We start from the raw sequence: 20652 nt of genomic DNA on the forward strand, positions 1-20652 counted from the left end.
ATTGGGTCCATATTCTTGATAGCACCATAATATTTAATTATCTGCTACACCAATTTGTCTATTCTACTCGAATGTTATTGCCCACTACGCTGTGTTCTTGGACTTATTATGCAATCAACTCAGCTTTGATTCTGCTCTTGAGATCCTCTACCTCCCTTCTACACCTCTAACCGGAAGAACCAACTGCTGGTGCAAAATCCCTTCAATACAAACGAAGCAACAACTGTCATTTTGAAGTTACTTTCCACTGTCAACCACTTATTCATCGCGAACGAAACTAGCCCAGAAAGCTAATATTAAAATTAAAACCAATAAATTTAATTAAACCCGTTTGGCTACTGTGAGGTACCAGTATCAAACTACATCATATGGTTAAATAATGCTGATTGAGGAGTGAACTCCATTCCTTACTATTACAAAAGGGACACCTACCCACTTCAATAAATATGACCTTCAGAGCAGCATCGACTCCATCCCGAAGATATGTGTCTAGTCCACGAAAAACTCGAAAAATGGTTCCGGATAAAAACTTGTTCCGCTTCCATGTGCAAGCATACTGATTCTTACCCAAAAATACCAGAAACATCAACGAAAACCCAGAGAAAACGCTGTTCAGAAACAAAATCCGAATACCCGTATTTAATGTAGTAGTTAGTCCTCCACATTCCACACGTCCCCCCCACTCCCCATTCTCCAATCCAAGTGGGTACCAAATCCACTCCAAACAACTCCACTACGCCAGTCCGTGCAGTACCGCGACCGAGCGCCTTCTCCCCCGCTGCACGCACTGTTTCGTAGTAGAAAAAGACGTGGCCTCGAAACTGAACAGTATCGACTCTTTTTAGCTCCAAACAAGGTGCAACATCGGCTGGACCTGTCAAGCACCAACACTCTGTCAAAGGACTGAACCTCACTCCAACAGTCTGATTTGACGGTGATTCGCAACCAGTCTCAACCATCCCAAACTAGTCACTCTCTCGCGGTTGATCCACCCTCAGAATGCTCTTGATCAAGAAAGTGGCATCCGCTTTGGGACTCTTGCTGGCGTTGACTAACGCCAGCGTGGCTCCTCCCAGAGACTATGCTGGCAGAAACTACTTTCTTGTGGAGTTGAACACTCAAGACTCAAACAGACCATTATCTGACTTCATCTCTGCCCACGACGAGTACCGGTTCGAAAACCAACTCCATGGCCTCGACAACCACTACGTGTTCAGCATCGACAAACTGCATCCCCACAACGAGTTCTTGGGCAACCACAACTCCAACGGACACTCGTTGATCAAAAGAGCTGCTGGCTTCGAGGACGCCTACGATGCATTGATGGAAAACGGACACTTGAAGTCCATACACTTGTTGCCGCCAAAGCAGTTGAAGAAGAGGCTTCCTGTACTCATCACAGAGGAGCCTGAACAACACACACCTCCCCAGAAAAGATTGGAAATGGTGGACTCTTCGCAAGCAGAACTTAAAAAGGTCAGTGACCAGCTCGACATCCAGGACCCCTTGTTTGCGGAACAGTGGCATTTGGTCAACACCCATTACCCTGGAAACGATGTCAACGTATCTGGCTTGTGGTTCGAGGGAATCACTGGAAAGGGTATCGTAACTGCCATTGTGGACGATGGGTTGGATTTTGAAAACCCAGACTTGACAGAAAATTTCAATGCAAAGGGCTCCTGGGACTATAACAACCAGGGTCCCGCCCCATTACCACGATTATTTGATGATTACCACGGCACAAGATGTGCTGGTGAAATTGCTGCTGTTAAAAATGATGTTTGTGGAGTTGGTGTGGCCTACAACTCTCAGGTCAGTGGTATCAGAATTTTGTCTGGTGCTATCACAGGTGCAGAAGAAGCCCAAGCCTTGGTGTACGGACTCGGGATCAACGATATTTACTCGTGTTCTTGGGGTCCCACCGATGATGGCAGAACATTGTCCGAGCCAGAAGCGATTGTCAAGAAGGCCTTCATCAAGGGTGTGCAGGCTGGACGTGAAGATAAGGGTTCCGTTTACGTGTTTGCCTCAGGAAATGGTGGTAGATCTTCCGATTCGTGTAATTTTGATGGCTACACCAATTCTATTTATTCGATCACTGTGGGTGCCATTGACTACAAGGGTTTACACCCAACTTATGCTGAGGCTTGTTCTGCAGTTATGGTGGTGACATACTCTTCTGGTTCTGGTGAGCACATCCATACGACTGACATCCATAAGAAGTGTTCAGCTACCCACGGTGGTACCTCTGCCGCCGCACCATTGGCAGCAGGTATTTATTCCTTGATTTTGCTGAAGAACCCTAACTTGACCTGGAGAGATGTCCAATACGTCTCTGTGTTGAGTTCAACTCCAGTGAATGAGGATGACGGTCACTACCAGACCACCGCGTTGAAAAGAAAGTATTCTCACAAGTATGGTTATGGTAAAATGGATGCATACACCATGGCACATTTCGCTGAGAACTGGAAGAATGTCAAGCCTCAGGCATGGTACTATAGTGACGTTATGCCAGTCTCGGAATCGCTCAAGGTAGGCTCTGGCCCCCAGATAATTAGCAAGTCCATTCTTATTACACAAGCTGACTTGGACGCCATGAATCTCGAAAGAATCGAGCATGTCACTGTTAAGGTCAATATTAAGTCAACCTTCAGAGGCCGCGTTGGTGTCAGATTGGTTTCACCATATGGTGTCCACAGTGATTTGGCCACTTTCCGTCCTGGCGATGTTTCCGGTATGGGCTTCAAGAACTGGACTTTCATGTCTGTGGCGCATTGGGGTGAGCCTGGTGTTGGAGAATGGTCCCTCGAAGTTTTTGGTGACAAGAACGGTCCACTCGACACCGAAATAACCTTTGAAGATTGGCAATTAAGATTCTTTGGTGAAAGTATTGATGCCGACAAGGCCGAGACCTACGATCTCGATGTGGACTATGCAGCAGTTAGGAGAGACAGAATGAAGCAAGAGCCAGAGCCAACCACTTCTATCGAGTCGAGTTCCAGTAGCGTGCCAGAACAAACTAATGAGAGCAGCGCCACAGAACAAGTTTCCACCACTGAAGCTAGCAGCAGCACCGATACCACCACTACTACTAGTGAACCGGAAGATAAGACCAAGACGTCTACTACCGCTAAACCAGAAGATAAGAACAAAGCCACGGAAACTGGTACCAGCACCAAAACTAGCGAAGACGCTGCTGAAACTGAAGATCCCGAAGATGCAGACTTCCCAGAGGAAGAAGAGCCAGAGGGCGAAGAAGGGTACAACAAGCAGCTCAGTTCAGGACACACAGGCCAATACTTCATTGGTGTTGCCATTGTGGGATTTGTGGTCGTCTTACTTTTGATGAAGTTCCACAAGTCACCAGGAAGCGGTCGTCGTACCAGAAGAAGGGAGGACTACGAATTTGATATAATACCCGGTGAGGACTACACTGACTCTGAAGACGAAGGTGATGATGACTCCTTTGACTTGGGCCGTGGAGGACGCTCCCACCGCAACAATCGTTCCGACGAACCAAACTACCCCGACGGTTCTGATGGTTTGCCAGTTTATGAGGAAGAAATGTTCAGAATAGATGATGAAGATGAGGCACCTGTCGATAAAAAGCCCCAAAAGAAGCATGAGGGCAACAAGTACCAGCAGCTTGAACAGGAGATACCTGATGCTGAAAACGACGACGGAGACGACCGTCTCGGCTCCAGCTCTGTCTAGTCAGCTAGACGAAAACTGTTAGCAGTGACGCTCACCATCGCGAAAGTAACATGTTAACTGAAACAAGTCTCCTGGACGTTTGTATACTAAAAAACTTAACTAGAACAGCTTTAAACTATAGTCTTCCGGACGTGTGTACACTAATAAACTTGACTAGAAGCGTAGTAGATGACGATGACGTTGTTGTGACATTAAAGTAGAGAAAATTAAGAAAGGTAGTAGACATCAATAAGTCTAACGAGGCAATTCAGAAGCAGTGAACTAAGAATCGTGGTAGAGATATTGGTTTTTGTAGACTTGTTCGTCTAAAGGGTCGAAATTGAACCTGTGAATCCAGTCCGAGTTATCCTATCTTCCATTTCTTAAATCTGGAAACATCTTAATTTTGACCACATAATCACAGGACCTATTACTATAGCGATAGAGCCTCTGTATTATTCTAGATCCGTCAGGGCTTTTGTCTTGAACTTGATTATGTCCAACAAGACTCTCCAGCCAATATTACAGGCTGCAAGCGCAGAGCGTTCCAATGCCTACAGTGGCCGGAAAATATGCCCTTACTGACCATGACAGTGTCCGTATTTTCGTTGGGTCAAATACATTTTTACCTCTCAAATTACCATAGACTATTATTCGATAAAAATAGTCAGGAGACACTCGAGCCGGAGTTCAAGGTCCGCGTAGCAGAATGGTGGTCAGATGGCACACTGGCGAGGGATACTTGGTGTGACTACTTGGTACTTGGTGTGACCACTGAGGTCGGGTCTAGAGCGTGGTTATTTCGTAGAGAGGAGACAAGAGCCAACGGTACTGCAGTGTGGATGTTAATAGCTGAGTGAGCCTAGCACCACCATGGCCTAGCGAAGCCTATTAGTCAGGGTGACACCAGTGACACCGGAGGAAAACCTGCATACGCTCCATTACCCAACCTGCAAAGGAACCACCTTCCCTGCCGGCGTTTGACCAACTCCGATGTCGGGGCGTCACGTGGGTGGTGCTGATCTGCCCCAACATTAGACGGCCCCGCTGAGTGATGGTCGGCTCTAGGCTTTGGGTCCGCCACCCGCTGAATAATGGCGCCGGCGATGATTACGTAAGCGGCCTCTCCGGGGCCTTTCCATAGTTTCGCCAGGACGGCAGTAGAGGTGTTTGCGGGCCCAAACCGGCCCACCAGCACACCCAGCCCCCGACATGCCGCCCACCATGCCGTCTACCCAGTAAGCACCACTTCCTCCCGCCCGTTCTCCGGCCTAGCGGCCAGGATGCCGGTCGTGCGCACTCCGACAATCCAAATGTATGCCCAAGGGTTGCTCCAGATAGATTACAAATTGTGAATCTTTCAGCTGATTAATCACCTCAATTGCTCCGCACTGTGCTAGTTATTTCTGCTGGGACTATTCCTGATATCCTTACTGGCGCTTCCTCTTACTTCCAGCCTCCATAATGTCTGCATCCTTCGGAAACCACGTCTCAATTGTTGTCTTTGGAGCCTCTGGCGACTTGGCCAAGAAGAAGACCTTCCCAGCGTTGTTTGGGCTCTTCCGCGAGGGCCAATTGCCCTCGTCGGTCAAGATCATCGGTTACGCTAGATCCGAAATCGACGACGCTGACTTCAAAAAGAGAATATCCGCCCACTTCAAGGGTGGCGACGAGAACAAGATCCAGGAGTTCTTGAAGCTCACCTCGTACATCTCGGGTGGCTACGACTCTGAAGAGAGCTTCACCAAGTTAAAGGAGTCCATCGAGAGCTACGAGGCCGAAAACGGGGTTGAGAAGTCCGAACGCTTGTTCTACTTGGCGTTGCCCCCATCCACCTTCACCACCGTGGCCTCCACCTTGAAGAAGGTTGTCTACGACAAGAATGGTACCACCAGATTGATTGTGGAAAAGCCGTTCGGTCACGACTTGGAATCCTCCAGAACCTTACAGAAGGACTTGGCTCCTTTGTTCACCGAGGAGGAATTGTACAGAATCGACCACTACTTGGGTAAGGAGATGGTCAAGAACTTGTTGGTTCTCAGATTCGGAAACGAGATGTTCAACGGGGTGTGGAACAAGGACCACATCAAGTCCATCCAGGTGTCCTTCAAGGAAGCCTTTGGCACCCAGGGCAGAGGTGGATACTTCGACTCTATTGGTATCGTGAGAGACGTCATGCAGAACCATCTTTTGCAGGTGTTGACCCTCTTGACCATGGATAGACCAGTTTCCTTCGACCCTGAGGCCGTCAGAGACGAAAAGGTCAAGATCTTGAAGGCTTTCGGCGAGCTCGAAACCGACGACATCTTGTTGGGCCAATACGGCAAGTCTGAAGACGGAAAGGAGCCTGGCTACTTGGACGACGAAACCGTCAAGAGCGATTCTAAGTGTGTTACCTACGCTGCATTGGGTATTCAAATCCACAACGAAAGATGGGAAGGTGTTCCAATCGTGTTAAGAGCCGGTAAGGCTTTGGATGAGTCCAAGGTTGAAATCAGAATCCAATTTAAGCCCGTGGCTAGAGGTATGTTCAAAGAAATCCAAAGAAACGAATTGGTGATCAGAATCCAACCAGACGAAGCCGTCTACTTGAAGATCAACTCCAAGATACCTGGTATCTCCACCGAGACCTCCATGACTGACTTGGACTTGACCTACTCCACCAGATACTCCAAGGACTTCTGGATCCCAGAAGCCTACGAGGCATTGATTAGAGACTGTTACTTGGGTAATCATTCCAACTTCGTCAGAGATGACGAATTGGACATCTCCTGGGCCTTGTTCACTCCTTTGTTGAACTACATCGAATCTGACAAGGCACCAGCTCCAGAAATCTACCCATACGGCTCTAAGGGCCCTAAGGGCTTAAGAGATTTCTTAAAAAAGCATGGTTACGTTTTTGCTGATGAAGGCACTTACCAATGGCCTTTGACCAACCCTACTGTCAAGGGTAAGATTTAGAGAATCTGGAATGAACGACGATAAGTGAATAGCTGTAGAATGTGGGATGTTAGCGAGCCTGAAGATCAAAGTAGATTGAGAAGATTGTAGAAGAGAAACAGGCCTGGTCAGAGAAATTCTTTTTAGCACCATAATTAGCCAAAATCTGGAGATAGTGACGATTCACACCAGAAACAAAAATGCAGAAATAACTCTAGCACTGCGTGCCGTGTCTACTGGACATGAGTAACTAGACTGGTACGAAAATGAATAACTACTGGAAATGTTCAATCAATATTAACAGTGTAGGTTCATTACCTTTGGTTAGGACGTATGTTGGTAGAAACGAAACAGTGAGGTGATAGCCTGGCCAAATACTCTACATAGCGCCACTAGGAGAACAAAACGGCATTCTCCTCCCACAACTACGCACTCCGTTCTTTCAATGCCTTTTCAGCAGTTTTGCAGAACAATAAATCAGACATCCATGGAAGGTCTATAAGCGGTCACCGGCATACGAAGATGGGTTCTTGTGTATGCTACCGAGGAAACTGCGAATGTTAATGGTAAATTTCATCACCTTTATTGTTCTGCAAAAACCGACAAAAACACATTCAAAAAATGGTCAAATACATCATCAAAGCATCTGCCGTGATGACATGGCTTGACGCATGGAATGCAACCGATGAATCAGAAATGTTATAATACTGGCAAGTATAAGCCCCAATCAAACACCTCCTGCAACAGAGGATCAATATTGATAGAGCGGTTTTCATCCCTGTCGTCATAGTCGTATCAGACTGGGAAAGAAGTAGACTTAGTTTCATCATATTCATCGGTTATGTTCCAAGACAAATGAGAGAAGCAGTCTACTTGTGGAAAATCGTTCCCACAAGTCCTATTCTACTCATGGCTCTTGTGAGTTGGTGGTTGTTACTGATGCGATAAAGGTGGCGGATGCTGGCCAATTTATAGTGCGAGCCGCGAGAAATTTTTGTGATGGCCATGGTTACCCGGATTTCAACCTTTGCACCTCGATGGGTGCAAACCCTACACGGGTTGCCAGAGTTACCGAGAGCCAGCCCAGAGTAGCGGAGGGCCAGGATATTCCGATGTAGCGAGCAAAACACTGCAATGGAAAGGGTTGCATTTTCACTGGAAATAGCCAATCAATGGTGGGATAAATGGAAGCAGTATAAGTATGGGTATACACTGATAAAATACCCAGAGCAAACTGGCAAAGGCCACCTGAGCCAACCTCACTTCTTATTGTTCTGATTAATGAATTTTATGTTGGCCCGAACTTGTAGTTATTAGTTTCTGATGGCTCTAGCTCTGTATGTCTTAGGCATTTCCCATGATCTGACTATCTACTATGTTCTGAAACCAGGAGCAGTTCATCTAGAACGCTGTTTGCTTGTGGCCCCGAAGCCACCAAGTACTCACTGTTCAATTACTAAGATTTACCTGTATTATATGCATTTAAAATTATATGAACCTCCATCATATAAACCTGTCTCTATGGACTTCTCATTTTCTTTAAATCCTCTAGCTTCTTGGAGCTTAAACTATTCTGGGGTGCCTCACTGTTCTCGCTGGTGCCTGAAGCAGGTGTGATATCCATGGAGTTGCTCGACAGCTTGGATCCGAAACTCAAGCTTCTTCTCAAACTGAATCGATTCTCGTCCTGTACTCCATGGTGGTCTTTTCGAGATGCGGGCTTGGTAGTAGGAGCAATACTATGGCGTGCCTGCCTGCGTGAATTGGACGAGGGTGGTGCGGTGGGAACCACACTATACTTCCGTTCCTTAAAAACAACACCCACTTCCTTCATATTCTTTTGATGATCTGGTTCGACTTTTACAAACCAATCGAGGCCCTCGTCATACTCGTACATTCTATAGTCGGTACCGTAAGGTTTGGACTCAAGGCAGTACAACGTGTGCAATGGAACATCCAATTCTCCAATTGAGGACTTGTCAAGGTTCAAGAAATATGCCAATAAAATTCTCAAAACAACTCTATGCGACACGATCAAGACATGGTCAGTAGTCCTCTCGATTTCGGTGATAAGTGGCCTCAATCTAGTCAAAACATCCAAATATGATTCTCCTCCAACACCTGGATATCTGTAACTCAATTTATTTCTTAATCTCGATTCAAATTCACGAGGGTACTTCCTTTGGATCTCATCATAAGTTAAGCCTTCGAACTTGCCTCCTCCTAATTCATTCAACATTCTCATTTCCTTAATCGAATACAATTGTTCGTCGAAATAACGACCAGTTTCCACAGCTCTGTAAAGCATGGATGTCCAAACACAAAAGTTGGGTTCTGTTGGAATATTATCAATATTGGCAATATCATCGTCATTGAAAATAGAATTGTACTTCAACTCTAATCTTGTCGAGAAGCGCTCTAACTGTTGCTTTCTGAACTCTTGACGTTGGAAGTTCATGAATTTGGCTAAAGTTTTGGCGAACAGTTGACCTCTCTTGGTCAAACGTGAATCACCACCAATGCGTCCGCTCAAATTGTCCACACTTTCACCGTGTCTGGTAATCCAAATTTGACGTTCACAAAGGTTGAAGTTAAGGAGGAAATAAATGGTCTGCGACGCCAAAAATCCTTGGACATTATAACTGACCACCTTCTTACCAACATCGATCATCTTAACGTATTGGTATCCAGGAATGGATTCCTCAGCTTCGTCGATGGTTTCGTAAGCCTTCTCATAATTATGCAATCTTCCAACGAAATCCTTTAATGCAAGTTCTGGATCCATATCTCTGTAATCAGGCCCTGATAACTTCAAACGAATATTCGACTCGATGATAGTTGGGTCAGAACAGATACTTTCCAAGAACAAAACTTTAAGCTCGCCTTTTGAGCGTTGTTGGATTCTTTTCAAAACCTTAACTCTACGTTGTTTGGTAGAGTTGGTTGCATCAAAAATACCCACGGAACCAGGGCCGTTGATGACATAGTCCAATAATTGATCCAAAGTATCCATAGCCCACTTCTCTCTTAATGCATTGGATGTCTTATTGTCGGGACTGAAGAAATCGGCATTATGCTGAGATGGAGATTTGACTTGATTGGCTTTACCTTCTTGCGCTGGTGACTTGGTAGTGTTTAATTCAGGGGAAGGAGTTGATTGTTCGTTGTTGGGAGTGTTTGTATCAGGCAATGGTTGGTTTTCTGGTCCCACATTATTCTCCTTATCCTTTCTTCTTGTGTTGCCGACGTTGAATACTCGACAGTCATGTTGTAACCAATTCAAATACCGGGTAAGTTTGTTGGTGATGTAACTCTTACCTCTGGCAGGGAGACCCACCATGACAATGACAAGCTTGGACCCAACATCAACTGATGCGATTTTTCCATCAGGCGAGGTTTTGGAAGATGTTTGCCCTGGAATATTCAATGTGTAAGCCTTACGAGCACTTGGAGGAGGTTTTGTCAAAAGCAAGTTTTTCAACCTCTCGATCGAAGGTGTCTTTTCGAACTGTTGCTGTAATTCGATAGGGACATCTTGCAAGACAGTCGTCTTGGTTTGATGATCCATCTGTAATTTTTTTGCGTCCTCTGCAGCGGTAGCATTAGGAGCTGGAATCAAGATGCTGGTGCTGGATTCACTAGGCGAGGGATTCACGTTGGTTGTCATTGGGCTGATTGACTCCGATTTAGCCCGGTGAGGCTTTTCTTCCTCCATGCTAAGATCAGCCAAGCTTAAATGGGAAATGTTTCTGGTTTTTGAAATGGGTCCGATTTTAGACTCTTTTCCCGCAGGCTCGGGTTTCTTGGACTTGATTGTGTGGTCATCGCCGTCCTCCTCGTCCTCCTCGTCGCTAGATTGTTCACGAGTGACGGGCGAGGCCATGCTGGACACGATGGGCGTATCGGTGAGAGGTCTCTTGTTGAACTCCGGTAAGGGGGTGGTGGAGCCCTCCGACAGGTGGTTTTCCAATAACTGGGAGTCGAGGGACTGTGAGACGCCCATTCTCTCGGAAGAAAACGGATATGACTGTAATTTTCGAAGGCTGTTTCTCTTGGAGGAGTGATGGGAGGAGGTATGTGCAGAATTACCGGAATTGCTGATTTGAGGAGTGATGCTGGGGGAGGGGGTCACTGAGGTAGTGAAGCGAGCGGCCCTGGGGGCCGTGAGGTCTTGGCCGTTCAAGGTGGTCAAGTCCTCCTCGCTGGAGTTGTGCGATGAGGCGTCCAGATTGGAGGACGAGTTGGAAGAGGTAAAGATCTGGCTGGAGTTGTACGACTGGTAGTTGGAGAACGACACCTTCTTGTTATTAGCACGCGCGTGCTGCAACACGGCGTTGGAGATGGAGTTGGACTTCTTGCGGCCCTTGCGATGGACCGGAGCGAAATCGCCCGGAGTTTCGATGGTGGGGAGTTTCAAGGCGCTGGCAGGTCCGGAAGGCGGTTTTTGGGGGGAGCTGGTGCCGCTGGGCTTGCCGACATGGCTGTCGTGGTCACTTCTCGGGGTCGAAGTGTCTGGCAAGTCGGACATGTGGTAGGGTCCGATGGAGCAATGAGGTATGCAAACAGACAGAAACGGCGGAGCAAGTGGGGGGGGGAACGGGCAGAAGTGGATGTTGCAGGCGTAAAGGGCCGTGCAGACGTACTGGGAGGGGGAGGGGAGCCGTTGCTGGTGGAATAGAGCCGGATGGTGTTGTTGTAGTAATCTCAGTGGCCACAAATGTTTATTGCGGACAGCAGTCACGTGGCGAGGGTCCTGGGGAGTAGTGGTAGAAGTAGAAGTGATGGCACTAGTGAGGATGGTGGAGCGTAGCGACTCGAGGCAGTCAGTAGCGGTGGGAAGTGGTAGAAAGTGGTAGAAAAAGTGGTGGAAAAGGTTTGGGGATGGGCTATTTAGGAAGGCAGAGTAGAGGCAGGGTGTTACGCTAATGGGTTAGTGCGTAGAGGAGGGAGAGTGCTGCACTAGTGGGTGCTCACTAGGGGGAGGAAAATAGTGCGCTAGCGAGGACGAGGGAGCACTACGAGGTTTCGGCTGTGACGGGCGTGACTGTTTGTCACTATGTGGGGCTCGTCTCGCTGGCTCTCCTCGCTGTGGGGCCAATGACGTCGAACAATCTAGTCTCGATCTGAGTTGTGAGCTTGGGGACGCGAGATGACGTGGCTAGCGAGATTGCTGTAGGGTTTGTGGTAGCGATTGCTGGGTACGCGAGATTGACTGGGAGGACTAGTGGCGAGGTCTGATCCTACCCGGTGAGATTTTAATGGCTGGCAATTCTCCGCTACAAATTTCTAGAGATTTCGCAGTTGAAGTTTCTCACCAGGACTGGTGGCTGGTGAAGATTCTCCACTAATTGCTAGGCTGGTGAAGTTTGTCCACTAAACACTAGTGGCTGGTGAGTTCCCCACTGCTAGTGGTGGCTGCTTCAGTATTACCAGTGGCTGGCGAGATTCTCTGTGGCCAAGAATAATGCTGAAGGCTGGTGGTTTCTGGAATGGTCAGGCGTGGTGGTGTTAAAAGGCCAATTGAACATACATCTATACTACAATTAATACAGCCGAGTCAGACGAAACAGACCACAGACAAGGCCCATTGGTATACGAAATCCATAGTTGTCTGGTAGGTTTTTGTATAAACTCTCTGTGTGGGTTGGTCTAATTGCGACATTGGCCTGGTGGTGCCATTCGTGCGACATCCTCGTGGTGGCTGGAATGTAACACCATTTGCTGAGGGGAACACCAGACGAGGCGCTCAAACTGGTCATGGACACACCACGAGCCCACACACTTGGCGGCGCAGTTAGTGACCTCCAATGGTGGAAGGCGACACTCGACATCTGCAGCCAGCCTAAGTGTGGATATGGCACTATTGTGCTGGGGTCTGCGATATGTCTGACGGGAACTGCGACATGTCTTCTGGGAATCTGCGACATGCTATCGTTGACGACGGGGCGTGGGGGTGCAGCTAGACCAGATCAGCCCCAGAGGTCCCGGAACCGCATTGGTCCGGGCGAGGGGGTGCCGGGGGTGTTCCGGAGAGCCGGACTGGGCCAGTTTCAGTGGGTAAGACTGTTGGAGTGTGTGGTAGTAGAAGTGCTGACAGACAATTTCGATGTCGCAAAAGGTCGCAAGGGCTACTGGCTGGCGCAAATCGCACATGGCGATCCCCATGGATGTTGGATATTTCACAATGGTGGGCAGTAGGGCTGTTGAGTGTAGGCAGAGTCCTGCCCTCTATCAGGCTCTTCAGGCGGTAGCCCCAGCGGCCTGTTCCAAATGTCTGAGTAGTGGAGTGTTGTGTCTGACTTGTCCTCTCTGGCTGTTCAGTGTCTGTGACCGTGGTGCATGTCGCGCTGCGCTTATCGCACCGTTTTGGCAAAGTGATTGCATAATATGCGCATTCGGAAAATCCCGTCAATCGCTGGCTGCCACCGGTGGCCCTACGTGCTGCTCCAGCAGGTGCCATCATCACCACAACCACCTCCCACGTACTCACCCGCGTCTCCAACACCATGCTCCCATCTCTCCTCACCCCAGTCTCCCCCCACCAACTCTCTCTTCTCCCCATTCTGCCCCAGTCAGTCCCCCCATCTCCACCAATCATCCTCCGCGCGCGTCACGTGCGCGATCGCCGCACTGTGGTGCACCACCACACTTAGCCGGTTTGTTCTTATCTAAGTGGTTATTAGTCTCACCACTTGACTAATACTCCCAAACCGTCACTCTGATCCTCCTCCTCCTGCCGCACTCCCACAGCCAGCAGCCAAGCACCTCTCGCTCCACTGCCGCCGTCTCCCCCACCAACTCCCGCCGCTGTCTCCCCTCAGCCTGCGCCCCCCACCATGGAGTTTCCCATTGAAATGGCCCTGTTCCAGCCATTGTACAGCGAGTCTACCGACCAGGACCTCCACACGCTAGCCGCCCAGCCCTCGTTCGACTACGAGCCCGATTTCGATACTCGTGGGTCTGCTTCCAACGCCACCCACCACAACCTGCAAAACACTCACCTCCACCACAACCCCCAAAACCACAACCACCCCAACCTTCAAAACCACCCAGACTCCCTCAACCTCAACGACGAGATCTTCCTCGCCAACGAGCTCTCCTACAGCGACCTCGCCCAGATGTCGCTGGACTACAACTACCACTTTGCCGCCAGGGGCTTGTCGTCGCCGCTGGTGTCGCTGGCGTCGTCGATCCCCATGGCGGTGTCGTACGACGCGGGCATGTTTCCCTCCATCAACACCCCCCAGGTGGAGGTGCTGCCACAGCTCCCGTTGACGTCGCCGCTCCACGGGTTCCACCGCCACCACTCGACCACCATTCCCGTAGATCAGCTCAATCTCCTCTCCATCAAGACCATGGCAGCGCCACCGCTGGCGTCGTCCACCGAGCAGGTGTCCAAGTCGCCCTCGCCAGACTACTACTACACCACGGGAAGCCACGGCAAAGAAGCCTCGTCGTCGTCCACGCTTGGCCAGGACGGCTTTGACTTCGACAAGTTGGCCGAGGAAATGGGCTACAAGGAAATGGGCTACAAGGGTGAAAACCCCTACTCCAAGACCTCGGAATTGGAGTATAAAGCCTCGGAAATGCCATATTCTAAAGCCAAGGACGATACTCCCTACTCCAGGGCCTCGGAAATGAACTATTCCAAGGGTGGTTTGGGGTATGATAAAGCCTCGGAAATGCCCTTCTCCAAGAGCGAAATCTCCTCCGTTCCCTATCCCAACCCAGACGTGCTGCCCAAGACCCCAGCCGTCCCCCAATCCTCGGATGCCGCCCGCACTATCAACCCCCGTGAGTTGTTCACCTCCAGCAAGATCCCCACTTCTCTTTCGTCGCCTGCTCTCACCACGTTGTACGCCCTCAACGGCTCCCACACCTCCCACACCTCGTCAACGAACCCCCTCCCTCAGTCCATCAACTTCAAAGGCTTCTCAGCCTCCTCGGGGTTCCCCAACATCCCCAACTTGCCCAACCAGGCGTTGAGCTCGGGTATGGCCTCCAAGAGCTCGGTCAGAGCCCCCAAATTCGACTTTAAGATGAACGACGAGTGTTACAACGCCATCTCTTACTGGTTAAACAACACGCTCCTGTCAGCGGAGTCTGAAGACGATCCTGATGCCTTTGCATCGGGCCCGGCCGACGAGGCCACCAAGATCATGGTGAACCCCACCGGAATCATCAAGGGCAACTATGGAGCTACCAGAAGCAGACCACACTCATTTTCCGCCTCTCATTCGTCGTACGCAGGAGTCACCAAGAGAAGAAACTCGATCCAATTGTCCAACCCGTCCAGCTACACCCAGCAAGTGCCCACCCTCAAAAAATTAGACAGCCAACAGATGAACGAGGAGGACGAGGACGACGAGGTGATTTTGGACTCTGCAGGGTCGTTCCACGAGATTGCACCACCATCCATTCTTTCTGCGGGCCAGAAGAATAAGAGAAGAAAGTCTTATACCACCGAAGATGCCAGTTCCCGTGGATTCCTGGAGAATCCCAAGTTGGAGGCATCCATGACTTACTCACAGATGAACGCCCAGCCCCAAGCACCCAGAGCCAGAAAGACCTCCAGCCCCAACATACAGCAAGATGCGTTTGCATCCACTTCCAAGTCCAAGGTGGTTTTGACCAGCAACGCCAACTCCAATACCTCGGCCCCAGGATCCGCCTCTGCCCACACCATCCCTGCTTCGGTGCCTGTGGTGCCCAACGCGCAGGGAGCCTTTCCCTGCAGCGAGTGTGACAAGCAGTTCAAGCGTTCCGAACATTTAAAGAGACACATCCGCTCGGTGCACTCCAACATCAGGCCCTTCCACTGCAAGTATTGTGATAAAAAGTTTTCGAGATCGGACAACTTGGCCCAGCATTTGAAGACCCACTACCGCGTGGACGCCAACGGCCAGACCACCATCTTGTACGGCAACTCTGCCAGCCACGCCCGTGGACCTTCTGTGGGCTGAGCACGGGAAGCTGCTCTGTGGGCGCACAGTGGTCGATTTGACCAAGCATTGCACAAGCCTCAGTTGTCCTGTTTGACACTTCACGACCGCACCTGGTACGCGAGTCGCCTGTGGTCGCTAGAGTCACTGGTATGGTTCATTTCTCTTCACTTCTTTGTTGTGACTCTGTATTTCCTAGTTATATGTTATAGCGTCCATACCTCATAGTACGTTCGCCCTACCTATCTTACGTAAGCCGCGAAATTTCACCAATGAGGCCCTGCAAATTATAAACCATCTTCAATAACTGTCCACCATTACAATGTCGAACCCTTGGGCTAAAAGAGACGCTTGGAGATACGAAGGCCAATTCAGCCGTTTGAACAGATTCAGAAACGCTTTCCCTGGTTTTGGAATTGCCGTTGGTGCGTTCACGGTGTATGTTGCGTATGAGAAGTTTGTGATGAAGGACACCCATGAGGAACACCATTAAGGGAGAGATGTGAGCCAGAGTTGAGCAGGAGGCGAGCATGAGACGAACTCAAGGGAGTCTCTCTAGATAGCATGCCGTAAGGCGTAGTGAATACAAGCATTATTAAGGACAACTGTAGGAGAGGGTGGAGTGAGAGGGAGCGAGAGAAGGGAGCGAGAGAGGAGGCGAAGGAGGCAAAGGAGTGGAAGGAGAGACAGACGCTTCATGTATGGTGGAATGGAGGAACGACTTGAGCAGAGCGGAAGGAATGTTTTGGTGGGACGATGAGATTTCGGAAACTAAGTCTAAACTACTCAACCTAACGGTAAGCACAACCTCTGACAAGAAGCGGAGGTCCAGGCGCTGCTCTTTCTTCAGCTCTCTTTGCGGTCATAGTAAATGAGTCAACAGCTGGCGTGATTCTACGGGACCTACTTGCGGTGTCGACATTAATTAGCCCAGTGTTTAGTCTATGCGTCGAGGGTTGTCAGGATTTAAATGAGCTGGCTTATTGCTTTACCAGTAACTCCTCGGATCCCTAAGTTTTAGCCTCTCCGCGATTTCAGGAATCCCAATCTAGTATTACAGGATGTAAAGCACATCTCTCTTCGTTTAAGTAGAGAACCCATCGTTTTATTGAGGGTGAAGGAAATACTTTCAAAACTCCAGTCATGCCACCAACGTTCGATTGGGCAATACCTTTTGTATCGTTCCCAAAGGAAGACAAGTATAGGTGAAATAATACTGTAATTTATCTAGCTTTTGTTAAGGTTTAGATTTGGGTACCTGCTAGAAGTACAGGTATTCTTTGTATCACTTAGTGGGATTATGAGAATTCAATGGGAATTGGTCCTTCTATTAGAAGAATGTCATCAATTTAGAGCTGGCTAATTAATCCCGGTCGAAATGTATGGATTTTTATGGCGAATACCCATCTGATAAATTTCCAATCAGTTTACAAAGTTATTTGATGTTTTAAGGGCTTCTTATCGATTGTAATGTGGACATAGTCAAGTTTCAATTTGAATATTTAATGGCGATGTTGGCTGGTAAAAGATAAATTTCATTCAGAAACCAAATCAACCCACAGATTATATTTATTGGAATAATGTCTCTATTTTTGAATCAGTCCAAAGTTATACTTATTACAGGAAGACAGCTGTAGAGAAATTAATCCTATACAGTCGTAATCTGTGTGTTTCAAGAAATCAGTTGACACTCGTAATCTGTGTAGATCAGTCTCTTTCCTTGCCTCCATTCTATAATCATCGTGGTATCACGACGAGCAACTACAGTGCTATTAGCATCAATCGTCTAGAATGAATTTCTGTTCACAACAGGTCCCGACAGGCCCGTGGCCCGTGGCCCGTCATGTCTATATACATATCCCCTATTTACACTACTTCTCCTTCTCTCCTTCGATCTCGAATGAGGTCTCCCAGATCGACTTCTGGACGTCCACGATGTCGTCGGCTTCGCCCACGCTGGCGTCGTTTCTGCCCTGGTTGGCTTGCGACACCTTGGTCTTTTCGCTGGCAATGTCGGCCCACACGTCGATGTGCTCTTGTTCCTGTTTGAGACCCCATTCGATGTTGGTCGAGGGGTACACCGCACCATACATGGACGACTCTTCACGCGACACAGTGCTGTTCATCTCCTCTTCCATTCTCAACTTGTAGAATTCAAAACGGGCCTTGTCGTAGGCCTCGAAGAGCGAAAGCTCGGTTTGCTGGTGCTTGTTTTGGGCCAACAACCAGATGGTTCTTTGCACCACGGACTCACCGTCCAATGGCTTGTTGAACTGCAACATGGTGGCCCAGTCGCACTTGGAAACCTCGTCTCCGTGGGTCTCCACCAACGTCTTTGGGCGCGAGAACTCCCAGGGGTGCTGGTGGTAGAACACATCTCTCAACTGGTCCTCCAAGAACTCCAACTTGGGCAAGCGAGAAATGGCGTTGTTCTGCTGGCGCCTGTCGTGCTTGGACGGACGGGTCTTGTAGAAGCCGCTGGCGGCGTTGTGGGCGTAGATGGACTCGCCTGGGTCCTGGTTCTGGAGCTTGGCCTCGATCACCTTAGGCTTCTTGGTCAAGTCGGTGTGCGGTGGGTACGCGCCCACAATGTCGTACCACGTAGGCTTCTGCTTCAACACACCCACCTTGAGGTAGTGCGACGTTCTCTCGAGCACACTGGTGGCTTTGGTCTGGATCTTCATGGTGGTGGTGACTTTTGCTGGTGAAAATTTTGATTTCGCACTAGAAATCAAATATTTAATACAGTTGATAATTGTTCAAATTTTGGCGCTAGCGACTATCACCACCACTACTCCGCCATTCTTCCACGAATTGTCCGTGCCGTGCCACTCCACCCCATGCTGGCTCTCCAGCGACATGTGCACATTGCGCCAGCTAGCGCGTCGCTCCATCGCCTGGTGCTGGCGTTGGTGCTGACGCTCAATCGCTCACGGGACTCCTCGTCGCTAATGGCCTCCGTCCACCAGCAGATGGCCGTTCATCGCAATCGCCTCCAGTCGTACCTCCAAATTCCCGCTACTGGCGATGACCACGCTGCCATTTGGACTGCTCTCAGTGCTGGCAGCCTAGGCCTCGTTCTCCACGATAAAGATATCATCTCCAGAAGAGCCACCCTCTTCTCCACCAAGCTCCCCCGTCCGTCTGCCAGCTACAACCAGTTTGCTCGCCAGTTGTACCCATTGAGTAGGGCAGCATCGCTCCCGCTCAACGTGGACCACTCCCGAAAGACCATCGACTATCCCCACAACTTGCGCAAGTACGCAGCCGTCAACCACGCCCGTCTCTACAAGGCGTACCTCGAGTTGCCCTCCCCGTTCGCTCAGATGACAGCATCTGATTTCGAGGCCTTCCTTGACAAGTTTCTCCACCACAAATCGAACTTCGTGCGCCCCAACATCATCTCGGAGTCGGGAATCGCAGGAAGACCCGCCAGGATCGTTTCCAACGCCTTCGAGGCCATGGTCTCCAAACGTGCTGACTACGTCAAGATGGTCTCCCGGATCCTCAACGACATGCGGGCCAACGAGATTCCGTTGACTTTGCGTGAGCAGAACCAGTTGATCTTTCTCAGTTTCTACAAGGACAAGCCGGAAATCCTTACAGCCATCGATGAAGCCATGGTGCCTTTAAGCATTGATGAGGTGCTGTCGTTCCACGATGCCAAGCTAAGCGCCTACGCGGTCTTTGACTGGGACGTCTACCTGCTGATCAAGCTGTCGTTCAAGTTTCTCCCTGTCGATACCTACAACATCCTTTTGTTCCATGCCATACGACATGATCGGCCAGAAATCGTTGCTGACATCCTCAAGGACCTCAATCTTGCCCACTTGTCGGACCCTACCCTCGAAAGAACCACGCCTGTGTTCAATTCCACAACACTTCGGTACTTGATAGACTACTTCTCTGCGCAAAAATCTCCCACTGCACTTGCACGGTCCATCGATGAAGTGGTCAATTGCAATTTTCCGGTGGATATAACCTTGGTGAATTCGATTATAAAGGGGTTGTGCAACTGCAACAGCCCCGAGTTGGCCGAATCGTTGGTGAACCAGCTCTTCATAGATGGCAAAGCTTCATCCACGCCCGAAGATGAGGAATCTGTGCTTTACAAGTTGCTAACTCCCGAGGACAGACATGTCTACAACGCCATGGTCAGAATCTTGGAGAACATTGGGCCCATTACTGGTGAATCTATTCCTCAATATTCACTCATCCCTACAGAAGGATCATTCAGACCCATAATCAGGGCCATTTGCAGCCCCGATAGTGGCCAGACCTACCACAAATTGCTAACCTTGATTGATCATATGGAGCACGCGCACAAGCTTCCCATCACAACAAGAACAGTGAGAAGCATCATGGATAAATTCACCAACGATACTTCAAATCAATGGACTCTACAGAACTTGATTGAGATAACCAGCAAGATTATCAGTGTTCATGACTACACCTACAATATTACCAGAGACACTCTAGTTTTCTCAAGGGAAGACCGTCCCCATTTATTCGAGAGAGAGCTAAGTCCAAAATTGCAAAACTTTGTGAAATTACACTGGAAAGAGACAAAGCCCCTTAAATTACCAATTGATAGGGGTACTTTTCTCAAGCTCTCTGATGATGTGACAAATAAAATTTACCAAGCATTCTTTGCTACATTGAATCGGCAAATACGGATGGAGCATCAACCCAATGAGATCGAAAGATTGAACAAATTGGTCCAAAGTGTTCAGATCCAAAAAGCAAGTTTGCAACAAGAGCTTGAAAACACCCGAAACGGAAAGTCAGGACCTCACAACCTAGAATCGGCCAGACAGGATATTTATAATAACGACGAACTTAACTATATCAAAAAAGGGTATTTGATAGATTTAATTGATATAGTAAGTCATGATTAACGACTTGTACATAGAAAAGTTCATGAAACACCCACTAAATGTAAAAACTTCAGGTGAAGTTACAGTTTAATTTATTGATTTATAAGTAGCCCTTAAACCTTTTGTAATTAAGAATTGTATATTTGTTCTTCTGTAGAGCAGGGAACGTCAAAGTCACAGGTATCGTTTGGTATTTTTCA

At 48.8% G+C, this 20652-nt stretch overlaps 7 protein-coding genes across 7 annotated transcripts; 5 read left to right on the forward strand and 2 right to left on the reverse strand.

The window, feature by feature from the left end:
• Positions 1-999: 999 nt before the first annotated feature.
• KEX2 (kexin) lies at positions 1000-3714 on the forward strand (the record flags this gene model as incomplete). Its single annotated transcript, XM_020207051.1, has 1 exon — positions 1000-3714. The coding sequence occupies one exon, from the start codon at positions 1000-1002 to the stop codon at positions 3712-3714; it is 2715 nt and encodes a 904-aa protein (XP_020062018.1).
• Positions 3715-5157: 1443 nt separating this feature from the next.
• Positions 5158-6654, forward strand: ZWF1 (glucose-6-phosphate dehydrogenase; the record flags this gene model as incomplete). The annotated part of the gene is made up of 1 exon (XM_020210693.1): positions 5158-6654. One exon carries the CDS (start codon positions 5158-5160, stop codon positions 6652-6654), a length of 1497 nt encoding a protein of 498 aa, XP_020062019.1.
• A 1498-nt stretch (positions 6655-8152) lies between these two features.
• PFK26 (Pfk26p) lies at positions 8153-11161 on the reverse strand (the record flags this gene model as incomplete). The annotated part of the gene is made up of 2 exons (XM_020210724.1): positions 8153-8224; positions 8327-11161. The coding sequence occupies 2 exons, from the start codon at positions 11159-11161 to the stop codon at positions 8153-8155; spliced, it is 2907 nt and encodes a 968-aa protein (XP_020062020.1).
• Positions 11162-13469: 2308 nt separating this feature from the next.
• On the forward strand, positions 13470-15596 carry MSN4 (stress-responsive transcriptional activator; the record flags this gene model as incomplete). The annotated part of the gene is made up of 1 exon (XM_020207052.1): positions 13470-15596. One exon carries the CDS (start codon positions 13470-13472, stop codon positions 15594-15596), a length of 2127 nt encoding a protein of 708 aa, XP_020062021.1.
• Positions 15597-15897: 301 nt separating this feature from the next.
• CANTADRAFT_57354 (uncharacterized protein) lies at positions 15898-16068 on the forward strand (the record flags this gene model as incomplete). Its single annotated transcript, XM_020210682.1, has 1 exon — positions 15898-16068. The coding sequence occupies one exon, from the start codon at positions 15898-15900 to the stop codon at positions 16066-16068; it is 171 nt and encodes a 56-aa protein (XP_020062022.1).
• Positions 16069-17239: 1171 nt separating this feature from the next.
• Positions 17240-18271, reverse strand: CANTADRAFT_27639 (mitochondrial 37S ribosomal protein mS23). Its single transcript, XM_020208171.1, has one exon. It carries the CDS (start codon positions 18257-18259, stop codon positions 17447-17449), a length of 813 nt encoding a protein of 270 aa, XP_020062023.1. The 5' UTR covers positions 18260-18271; the 3' UTR covers positions 17240-17446.
• Positions 18272-18350: 79 nt separating this feature from the next.
• On the forward strand, positions 18351-20549 carry CANTADRAFT_27640 (uncharacterized protein). Its single transcript, XM_020208172.1, has one exon. It carries the CDS (start codon positions 18416-18418, stop codon positions 20471-20473), a length of 2058 nt encoding a protein of 685 aa, XP_020062024.1. The 5' UTR covers positions 18351-18415; the 3' UTR covers positions 20474-20549.
• The last annotated feature ends 103 nt before the right edge of the window (positions 20550-20652 follow it).

This window comes from Suhomyces tanzawaensis, assembly GCF_001661415.1.
Source record: "Suhomyces tanzawaensis NRRL Y-17324 unplaced genomic scaffold CANTAscaffold_9, whole genome shotgun sequence".
Classification (NCBI taxonomy): domain Eukaryota; kingdom Fungi; phylum Ascomycota; class Pichiomycetes; order Serinales; family Debaryomycetaceae; genus Suhomyces; species Suhomyces tanzawaensis.